The sequence below is a fragment of the Elephantulus edwardii genome, unplaced genomic scaffold (assembly GCF_000299155.1).
Source record: "Elephantulus edwardii isolate Elephantulus edwardi_28Jun2011 unplaced genomic scaffold, EleEdw1.0 scaffold00117, whole genome shotgun sequence".
In the NCBI taxonomy this organism is placed as follows: domain Eukaryota; kingdom Metazoa; phylum Chordata; class Mammalia; order Macroscelidea; family Macroscelididae; genus Elephantulus; species Elephantulus edwardii.
The window spans coordinates 5,321,642-5,333,243 of record NW_006399867.1 but is presented as its reverse complement, the minus strand read 5'-3'; the positions used below and the strand labels follow the sequence as shown (position 1 = coordinate 5,333,243).

Here is an 11,602-nt window from a genome sequence, read left to right as displayed (position 1 = left end):
GTACACTGTCAAATCAGATCTGACTGGTTCAGGAGGAGATTGTCTCTCCTTCTCCAGCAGAGCCTCTGGTGGATTTGAACTGCTCACCTCTGGGATTGCAATGCAGCTTTTTGCCACTAGGCCACCAGAGCTCACCAAAAACCAGTATTTTTAAAAAAGAAATGTTGGCTATCTGTTTGGTTTCTAAAGAGGTGGAACTTAAAATATCTACTCTGTTAATTTTGGCACAAATCTGCCAAAGTCCATCTGAGATTTCTTCCTTTTATTATTATTATAATTATTATTGTTATTATCGTGATTGTGTGTTGACTCTTGGTAACAGTAGCCAGGAAGCCAGGGGATGAATTGCATTGGGAAAGTCAGCTGTGAGGGAACTCTCAAGAGTACTGAAGAGCAACAATGTCAGGCTGGAGACTAAGGTGTGCCTGATCTAGGCTATAATCTTTGCAATTACGTGCTATGCATCAGAGAGTTGGACAGTGAATAGGGTTGATAGAAAGAGAATTGATGCCTTTGAGCTGTGGTGCTGGAGATGAGTGTTGAATATACCACGGACTGCTAGGAGAACAAACAGCTTTGTCCGGAAGAAAGTGAAGTAAAAATGCTCCTTGGAGTCAAGGATTCTGAAGCTTTGTCTGACATACTTTGGGCATGTTGCAAGGAGGGACTGGTCCTTGGAGAGGGATATCATGTTTGGCAGAGTGGAGGGACAGCAAAGGAGAGGAAGACCCTCGATGAGATGGATCGATTCTGTGAGTGGAATGAATGTGTTTGAGGTGGCGAGGTTGGCATAGGATAGAACGGCATTTAGGGCTCTTGTGCATAGGGTTGCTATGAGTCGCAAGCAGCCCGATGGCACATAACAACAACAACAATTGTGATTGGAGTGAAACTTCACAAAGCAAGTTGGTTTTCCATTCCACCATTCATATGTATTTTGTTTATGACATTAATCACAGTACTCATAAAAAAATGTCAGGTCTGTGATCCTCATTTCCATTGATCTTTCCATCCTAACCTTTCCTGCCTTCTGGGCTTTCTCCTTGAGTAAGTGCTGCCCTTTTGACTTTATATGGCTGGTTATTCTACAGATTGAGCCCCTCACTGGTGCTGCTGGTGGTCGCCTTATAAGCTCAAACTCACGGCTGTCAATTATTTGGCTGAACATTAAGTCACGGTCATGAGTTTTGTTTCCGATCCAATGGATGACTAAAGGTCCTAGTCTTGGGGGTTCCACCAGTCTCTGTTGGACACCTATTTAAGATTTCTTGGCAATTCCTATCAAGAATGATCCAGTTCTATTAAATATCTCTAGGTATCATAAAAACATAAGCAGTAAGACAAAAGATACAGCAACGTTAGACTGGTTTGCCATCTTCAACTACCATCTCGGGGGGACTTTATCTTGCAGCTCAGCCTCAGAAGAGCACAGCTGTGTGGAGACAGGAAGTCAAGAACCAATGGCTATTTACTTCACCAGTGGGACCACCGGCTCTCCCAAGATGGCGCAGCACTCTCAGAGCAGCCTCGGTATTGGGTATACACTCTGTGGGAGGTAAGGAATTCTCTTCCTCCTGACCTACTACATGGGCCCCCAACTACCTAGCTGATAGCTCTACTTGGATGGCAATTGGATCGTGCCAATGTAACACTTGCAAAAGAGTTCTTGATGCCCTTGTCCTCCTCAGCCTCAGTGAAAGACACCAATTGGCCAAGCAAGAACTAGGATTCAACTTTCATTCAGTCCCCACAGCAGTAGAACTAGTTCCTTTTCCTCAATCTACAAACCCTGTTTAGTTTGCCTCATAGCTTATGGCCATTTCAAACTGTATTTATTCACTGTGTGCTATTCACTATCTACTGGAATGAAAGATCAGAGATGTCTGCTCTATCTTGCTCATGCTATTAAGATAGTATCTAGTACATGATAGTTGTGCAATAAATACTTATGTCAAGGTGAGCTCTGGTGGCCTAGTGGCAAGAAGCTGCACTGCAATCCAAGAGGTGCACGGTTTGAATCCACCAGATGCTCTGCTGGAGAAGGAGGAACAATCTCCTCCTGTACCAGTCAGATCTGATTTGACGGTACACACAAAAAAATAATAAAATTTAAAAAAATACATATGTCAATGGATGAGCTCTGAAAATTAGTTCAGACTCATCTTCTCACTCCACTCTCAGATCATCTAGAGTTCTAAAAGGCACTTCTCATAGGAGGAGATAGTCTTTCACTCTGTCAAGGAATAATTTTTGACCATGAGGTTCAAGGGCAAGACCCTGATTACTGTTGAGATGATTCTGACTCATAATGACCCTATAAAATGGAGTAGAAACACCTCCAGATTTTCCTAAGGTTGTAATCTTTGCAGGGTTTTTCAGCCCTGAGAAGCTTTTTCACTTGCAATGCAACTGAGAATGAGTGACAGAAGAATTGATGCCTTTGTGCTGTGGTGTTGGAGAAGAGTATGGAATATCCCATGGACAGTTAAAAGAACAAAAGACAAATATGTCTTGGAGAAGGTGCAGCCAGAGTGTTCCCTTGAGGCAAAGATGGCAAGGTTTCATCTCACATACTTTGAGCATGTTGCTAGGAGAGGCTATTCCTTGGAGAGGGGTACCATTCTTGGAAAGGTGGAGGAAGGTTAAAAAGAGGAATACCCTCAACCAAATGGATTGTTGCAATGGTCTCTACTGTGTCAGGAGGTGTGAGGGTGGCACAGGGTGATAGGACAGGACTCAGATCATGGGATCGCTATGGGTCATTCTCGACTCCACGGTCCCTAACTGCAACAGCAATCTTTATAGGAGGGAACTCTGCTGGCCTAATGGGTACGGAATTGTGCTTCCAAACCAAAGGCATGTGGTTCAAATCAATTAGCTGCTCTGAAGGAGAAAATGGGCAGTCTCCTCCCATGCAATTTATAGACTCCAAAATCCAGCTGGAGGGTCAGCTATGAGTTGGTTCCAACTCAAAGGCACACAACAGCAACAACCTTTACAGGAGCAGATCTCCACATCTTTTCTCCTACAGGTCAACAGGCAGATTCAGGCCCCTGACCTTGTGGTTAGCAGTCAAGCAATTACTCACTATGCCACCAGAGGTCCTTCTGTGGCATTCCTCAAAACACACTCATTTGTTTGCTTTGCTTGACCTGCTTTCTTTCTTCTTCATATCATTTAGGTACTGGCTGGACTTGAAGCCCTCAGATATCATCTGGAACATGTCTGACACCGGCTGGGTCAAGGCTGCCATCGGCAGCGTGTTTTCTTCCTGGCTGCATGGCGCCTGTGTTTTTGTGCATCGGATGGCCCAATTTGACACAGATATCTTCCTCAATGTAAGCCATGACCTTCAGCTGCATTTCTAGATCACCTCTTGTCTCCCAGATTCCTCAGAGCTTCTTGGGTGTAGAGAAAGAATTTCTTTTTAAAGAAGTCAATTCCCCATGGCACCCGCAGGCATGAAATCCAGTCTTCTGTTTCAAATTGTTCAGAATTCGCTATTGTCATTAAGTCTGTGGCTGTCCCCAAGCCTAGTTCTAAATAACAGATTAGAAGTCTTAAGTCTAAACAAATATTTGGTTTCTGATTCAGTGAAACAACGATAAGAGTTGGTAAACCTGAACCCTGTAAGGAGATTGGGGGGGGGGGTCACCATTTTCCCAGAGATGCCCTTTGCATCCCTCCCCCTGACCCCTACTTCTCACTTGATTCTTTCTCAGAGCTTAACACTCTTCTAGAATCCAGGCACGGCCTTTCCTCCCAGCCAGAGGTGGCGGGTTTGAGAGACCAGAGAGCTCAGATTTCTCCAGCCTTTAGAAAAACATGTCTCAGGACACATTTTTGTCAACCATGAAAAAAATCAATTAAGTCTAACAAAATGCCTATTATCCAACAAACAGCACACCTGTGTGTGAACGAAAGCCACATTCACCTGGTTATTCTGCTAACTGGTTTGACAAGGTGGCTTGAGGGTCTTAACAGAAATCAAGGGTGACTAAGAACTAGCATTTCAATGTGGGGTTTGCAAAGTAACCAGGAGCTGGTATGTAAATTTTTTACTTTAAAAAAAACCAAAAAAACCTACATTTACAAAATAAGAATACAGGCATATTTCATTTAAAGTCAGCAGCAGTGTGCCTTTCGGAGACTATGTTTTTTGACAAATTAAAGATCTGTGGCCACCAGGCATTGAGCAAGCCTTTGGCACCATTTTCCCAACACCCTGTGCTCATTTCGTGTCTCTGTGTTACAATTTGGTAATTCTCACAATATCTCATACCTCTTGACACTGCTATGGCACGCTTCGTATGCTACTATTTGTGCTGTTGAGTTGGAACTGACCCATAGCTGACCCTCCAGAGGGTTTTCAGAGGCAGTAAATTGCATGGGAGGAGATTGCCCACCCTTCTCCCATGGAGCAGCTGATGGGTTCAAACCTTGTGTCTTTGGGATGGCAGCCTGGCTCGTTACCACTAGGCCACCAGAGCTCCTAGACTATAATATATCATGGACATTTATATGCATTGGGAGGCAAAACTCTTTTTTTTTTTAAATTTAGCAAAACTCTTTTGTTGCTCACCATATGGTGATGGCCACTTTATTGCAGTAATCTGGAGTGGGATTAATACTATCTCTGAGGTCTACCTGTAATATTCACTCACCAAGGTAATATGTGTATTGCAAGTGCTGTAACAAGCTTTCTGAATTTACATTACTCTTAATTATATGCTTTATACTTCAATTAGAATGAAGGGAGCACATACAGAACAGACACGCTAATGTGCAGAGCAAATGCTATCTGAGGAAGAAAAAAAGCTATCTGACATATAAAGGATAAGTGAGGGTGAATGTAACTGATGTCACTGGGTTATGTATTTAATGCCAAAAATGTTGTTATGTGCCATCAAATCACCTGCAACTCATAGCAACCCTATGTACAACTGCCCTAAACCCTGCTCTATCCTGCGCCAATCTCATTGCCTCTGACACACCCATCCCGATTACCCCAGTCACTGAATCAATCTGCGTCATAGAGGGTCTTCCTCTCCTGTGCTGTCCCTCCACATGATGTCCCTCTCCAAGGTCTGGTCCCTCCATGCAACATGTCCAAAGTATGTTAGACGAAGCTTCAGAATCCTTGCCTCCAAGGAGCAGTCTGGTTTAACACTCCATATACTTAAAAATAATTTGCATCATAAGTTTTGCATTCTCTATAGTTTTGCTGTTGTTTTGTTAGCTAAAGAAGCCCTGGAGGTACCGTAGTGAAGAGTTTAACAGTTTCATCGAGAAATAAAGAAATACTAAGCTGCTCTGGTAACGATTCCAACTCAGAAAACCCTGCATGCAGTCCTTCCCTGTGCTGCTGGGTCACAATGAGTCATAACTGACTCAGTGACTGTGAGGTTTAGTTTAGTGACATTCGATAACTATTCGCTAGTGGCACAAGTGGTTTGTGCACTCAACTGCTGACTTCATAGGTGGCAATTAGATCCCAAAAGCACGCAGTTCGAATCCACCAGGTGTTCCACTGCAGAAGGAGGGGCAACCTCCTCCTGTGCCAGTCGGATCTGATTCAACAGTACACACACACACACACACACACACACACACACACATTAAAAAATTAATTAAAAAAAACAACAGGTGGCAATTTGAACCTACCCAGCAGTAGCACAGAAGAAAGGCCTGGCAATCTGCTTCCATGACTATTAAAAAGAGGAGGGAAAACACTACGGGACAATTCTATTCTAGAGCACGTGGGGTGAAAGTGACTCCATAGCAACAGGTTTTCATTCCTGATATTGCTGTTGTTATTGTTGTTGTTAGGTGTGGAGCAAAGAGGGGTTGTAAATACCAGCTCTATTCTTGACCTGTAACTAACCACTCTGGTTTCTGTTCCTTTCATAATTCTTGCAGACGCTTACAACTTATCCCATCACGACCCTGTGCAGCGCGCCCACCGTGTACCGAATGCTTGTGCAAAAAGACCTCAAGAGGTACTAACCCTCGCAGAAATTCCCACTTAAACCACATTAGGCGTTATAGTCCAGCATCACAGATCTCTTCTTCTTCAGGATGGTCCCAAAACCCAACCCAAACCTACTAATTTTGCGTAGACTCTGAGGCTTGGTGACCCTGTGTCTGAATTTCCGAGGCTGTAAATCTTTACATGAGGGGCAATTACTTATCTTCCTCCCATCAAGCAGCTGGTAGATTCAAACAGCCCAACTTTCAGTTAGGAGCCCAACAAATAATACACTACGCCACCAGGGCTCCTACAGGATGACCCAAGGTTTCTGAATCTTGGTAAGGTTGCTATTTAGGGCCAGATAATTAGGTGGTGTGGAGCACTGTCCCATTTGTTACAAGCTGGTTAGCAGCCTGCCTGGCCTCCACCCACTACATCCCAGCAATGACTCTCTCCCCAGAACTGTGACACATTAGAAAGTCTCTTGTTGTTATTGTTGTTGTTATTGTTGTTAAGCGCTATCGAGTATGTTTCACAGTGACCCTGTGAGCAGTAGACCTGAACCCTGCCCTATCCTGCGCCGTCTTCATCATCATCTCTGACACACTTGAGCCCTTCGGTACTGACGTCTGGAGACTCTGTATACTTACACACTGAAGCACTGCCCAGTCCTGTGCCCTGTTCACACTCTCTGCTGAGCTTAAATCCATTGTTAGAGACACTAGGGCAAATCATCTCATTGAAGGTCGTCCCCCTTTTTGCTGACCCGTTACTTTCCCAAGCATGATGTCCTTCCCCAAGGAGTGGTCCCTTGTGATAACGTGCCCTAAGTTTGTGAGGCAAAGCCTCACCATCCTTGCTTCTAAGGAGCACTGTGGTTTCACTCGCCCCATTCAGATTTGTTTGCTCTTTTGGCAGTCCATGGTACATTCAATAATCTAGACACTGGCAAGTGTTCTCTGTTCCCAGTTAGGGCCACCGGGATAGAATTTAGGGGTAATTGGACCTCCCCCTTAAGGACAGCCAGAACCATATAATCCCAGAACTCCTGCTCCAAAATGACAATCTTTGGGGACCACACGCTAATAAGAACCAACTCAAAAGAAGCGGTAGTCTGTTTTCACAAACTACAGTTATATTTATTTCCCTGTGAAGAAGCTAAAGAACTGTCAAGTGGTTATAGTCAAGTCAGCCACATCACCTGCACAGAGTGAAATCACAAAAGTACTTATTTCTTATGGCAATAAGCTGCACTGCAATCCCAGAGGTACGCAGTTGGAACCCACCAGATGCTCTGCTGGAGAAGCGGTGGGGGGCAGCAATCTCCTCCTGTGCCAGTCAGGTCCCATTTGATGGTACACACACAAATAACTTTTTTTTAAAAAAAGTATTTATTTGTTGTTATTGTTGTCGTGTGCCATGGAGTCAGAACCAACCCATAGCTGACCCTCCAGAGGGTTTTCAAAGGTAGTAAATCACACGAGAGGAGACTGCCCATCCTTCACAGAGTACTTGGTGGATTTGGAGTGCATGGGAATTGCAGCACAGCTTCTTCCCACTAGCCCAGCGGAGGAGAGAGAGAAAAAACTTGTGTGACCTCAGCTCACCCGTTCCTGGTTGCCCCCAGGAAAGGGCTCCCAGGAGGCACAATGCTCTGGGAGAAAACACAGCAGATATGAATCTCCTCTTTTCCTAATCTGTGCCAACTCCTTTGTCACCCTCGGAATGTTGGCATTGACCTCACATTGCAGAGACGATTCTGAGAATGACCTTTAAAAATAAATACCCAGAATTTGAGTCCTATCCACCCCCTCCCACCCATCTGAAACATTATCAGAGTAGACTTATTCCAAGCTTTCTAACCTGAGTCTTGTGGGTCGCTGAGCAGTCAGGTCAATGACTAAAAGCTCAAACTCCAAAGGCAAACAGCCGGGGTTGGAGCTGCTACTTATTAACCGTGTGGCCTCGGACAGTCAAGATGTCTCTGGTAACTCAACCCTGAGGGATTAACCACTTGACTGCCAACTGACAGGGCAGGAGTTCACGCCCAGCAATTGCTTTACAGGAGAAACACACAGCCATCTACTTCCACAAAGATGACATATCGTTGAGGTTGCTGTTAGGTGCAATCGAGATGACTCATAGGAAGCCTGTGAACAAGAGATCCCATCCTGATCACTTCAGACACTCTAGAGCCCATTGCAGTCACTGTGGTTACATATAACCTAGGAGACCCTAACGGAGCTCTGCTGCTTGTAGCAAGAAACTGAGCTGCAATCCCCAAGGCTGACAGTTCGAATCCACTAGCTGCTGCACGGGAAAAGAATGGACAATCCCCTCCAGCTGCCTCTGAAAATCCCTCTGAGGGTCAGGGATGGGTCAGAACTGACCTGACGGAACACAACAGTAGACCCTATGGGGCTGTTCTACTCTGCCCTCTAGGAGTCACCACGAATTGACTCTACAGAGTTAAGAGGCACCTCCCAGAGCTGTGACAAGAATTCATTCTGTGTAACATGTTTGGTAAGGGAGCTCTTGTGGCCTAGTGGCAAGAAGCTGCACTGCAATCCCAAAGGCACGTGGTTTGAGGCTACCAACCACACACTTAGTGGGAGAAGGATGGGCAATCTCCTCCTGTGTAATTAACTGCCTTTGAAAAAAATGGCAGGAAGGTCAACTATGGTCTGACTCAACAGTACAGAATGACAGCATGTTTGATTCAGCTTCTGATCAAAGGCAGAGTACCTACTCAGACATTTGTCACTTGGGAAGCCTTGGACACATTCTCTGACCTCGCAGAACCTCAATTTCATCATCTGTAAATTTGGGCTGTTGTCAGCATTATAACGTATTCAGAAAGTCTTACAACATAGTAAATGCTCAATTCATTCCTTCATTAAATGCTTAATTACTATTAGTTGTTGGCTCACTCGATATCATTACCACCTGTTCCCTGTTTGGCACCTAACTTCTCTTTTACCTATTAGCTGTCAGGAGTCTCGTTTTAACTACAGATATGCCCTGCCACATGCCTAGCATGTCTGGCAAAATGTTGTTGTTGTTGTTGTTGTTGATGATGATGATGATGATTGCTGTCAAGCTGAGCACGACTCACAGTGATCCTATGAACAAAAGTCCAGAAGCCTTTCTATAACTATGATCATTTATCAAAGTTCATCAATAAGTAGTATTTGTTGAATGAGCTTTCCTACGACCTACCCCTCTTAGTTCATTGGCTTGTTGCTTGAACGCCCCATCTCGTCATCAAAGACACCCAGATTTCTCCTCCAAAGACTCCACTCAATTCTTTCTCTTCAGGTATAAATTCAAGAAGCTTCGGCACTGCCTGACAGGAGGGGAGCCACTCAACCCAGAGGTGCTGGAGCAGTGGAAAGTGCAAACAGGACTGGAGCTGTACGAGGGCTACGGACAGACGGAAGTGGTATATTTAAAGGGGAAAGTCAGGTCAGAGGTCGGCATAATGGGGGCCTCCCAGCCCTGCAGCTCTAAACCTGGGCTTTGAACTCTTGCATTCTGTGTCTGAACAAGCTCACCACAAGCTCACCCAGGGATCTTATTCAAAGACAGATCTGATGTCCTCTTTCTGAGATGGAGAAGCAAGAACAGACCAGTTAAAAGCTCTGCTCTTAACAGAGCCCATGGCATTTCCCCATCACACTCTAAAAACAAAACAAAATTGTGATTTGAGTGAAAGTTGAACCAAGGCAGTTTTCTGTACAATTTGTACACATTTTATTTCATGGTGTTAAAGGCAAGCCGCATATGCAACAGCACTCGTTCCACTGCCTCCCTGTATGTACCAGTTCCAGTCATCTTTTTTCCTCTATCCCTTTGTTGTTGTTTCTACCTTGTGAGCCTTATTGTTATGTGCCATTGAGTTGCTTGAGACTCACAGTGACCCCGTGTACAACAGCCCTAAACCCTGCTCTATCCTGAGCCAACTTTGTCTCTGCCACACCTACCCCCATGACCCCAGTCACTGAGTCAATCCATCTCAAGAATAACCCTATGTACACATATGGCAATACATGTGCATAAATACCTTCTGCCAAACCTCTACATACTCATGAGTTGTTGTGTACTGTTGAGTCAGAATCATTTCCAAAGGCGGTAAATCACACGGGAGAAGACTGTGCATCTTTCTCCCTCAGAGCAGCTGGTGGTTTAGAACCACTATGGCCTAGTGGGAAGAAGCTGAGCTGCACTCTCAAAGGCACACAGTTCAAGGCCACAAGCTGCTCCACGGAGGAGGATAGTCAATCTACCCCCCATACAATTAACTGCCTCTGAAAACCTGCCAGAGGGTCAGCAATAGGTCAGTTCCGACTCTACGGTACACAACAACGACCACAATGACCTGGTAGCACAAGTCCTTACCGCTAACCCACCAGAGCGCCCAATATTTGTGAGTAGTCTTTTTTGCCTTCTAATTCCTGCTTAGCTTGTGTCTCTGTGTATCCACTCAGAGTACTATCGTTACTGTTATTACAGGACTGACGGAAGCTCTGGTAAGAGGCTGCACTGCAATCCCAGGGGGACACGGTTCAAATCCACCAGATGCTCTGCTGGAGAAGGAGGGGCAATCTCAGTCAGATCCGATTTGATGGTACACACACAATCAAAAAAAAATTAAAAAAAAAAACAACAAAAATCAAACAAACAAAAAATCCCGTTATTACAGGACTGTATATGTAATAGTACTGACCTCTGTTGTCTTTAACTGGGCTCCCAGGGTCGCCCTCTGACCATTCTGAGCTGACTTCTCCCTTATTCTGCTTCACTCAGGTGAACATACTTGTCCTCTAGTTAGCTGCTTCCCCTCCTTCCTCCTGCCCCCACTCCTGGTAACCATCAGAGACTGTTTCTTTCTGTGTGAACACCTTTCTTTGATTTTTTTTTAAAGAATAAACACCTTTAATACATTTGCTAAAATGGGAGGAAGGAGATTTATTTGCCTTTCCGAGTCTTGATTTTCCTCAGAACTCCAGCTCCTTGTCCCGTTGCACACAGCCATCTGTATGTACAGCCACCCGGGCCTGGCCTGGAAGCGATACATGCAAGAAGCTTGCCCTGTTGGAACCACTCCTCTGGAAGACTGCTGGGTTTTGTGTTCTTTCCCCTTTCATTGTGGTTTTTTTTTTCTGAATTTTTCTTTGATCACTTTATGTTTAAAATCTCTTCCTCCTCAGGAGTCAGCTTGGCCCCTTCTTGTGACCCAGGGTAGAGCATAGGTGAGACTCGTACCCCTGGGGGTACGGTGTGCTGTCTATGAGCACCATGCAGTTCTCCACTACGGTCTTGGTTCAGACCAGCTCATTATTGGAGGCATTGCAGACAACACCAAGAATCCTTGTTTTGTGAATACAACATTCAGAGCCCCAGAAGAACTTCCCAATATCCATTCTTAGGCGGCATGGTACTTCTTGTTGCCTCCTCACACACGAACTGTCTGTATACGTTGGGGGCCAATCTTAGTGTTGGCAGCCAGGCATTCTTACTCCCCATTCATACTCCCGCTTCTTGTGGGAAGGCTTTCTCTTGCCCCTAGTTTTGCAGCACTTGGGCCAGTTGTCCCAGGAGATGCCCATTACACCACACTGCCTGGAAAGA

The 11,602-nt window shown here is 45.0% G+C and overlaps 1 protein-coding gene across 1 annotated transcript in view; it reads left to right on the top strand.

Annotated features, from left to right (window-relative positions):
* ACSM4 (acyl-CoA synthetase medium-chain family member 4) overlaps positions 1-11,602 on the top strand; it is a 34,946-nt gene that overhangs the window by 18,638 nt on the left and 4,706 nt on the right. The window contains exons 4-7 of the mRNA XM_006892650.1: positions 1,412-1,555; positions 3,182-3,338; positions 5,920-5,999; positions 9,290-9,413. Of these exons, the coding sequence (XP_006892712.1) occupies positions 1,412-1,555; positions 3,182-3,338; positions 5,920-5,999; positions 9,290-9,413 (505 nt within the window). The remainder of the gene's footprint in view (positions 1-1,411; positions 1,556-3,181; positions 3,339-5,919; positions 6,000-9,289; positions 9,414-11,602) is intronic.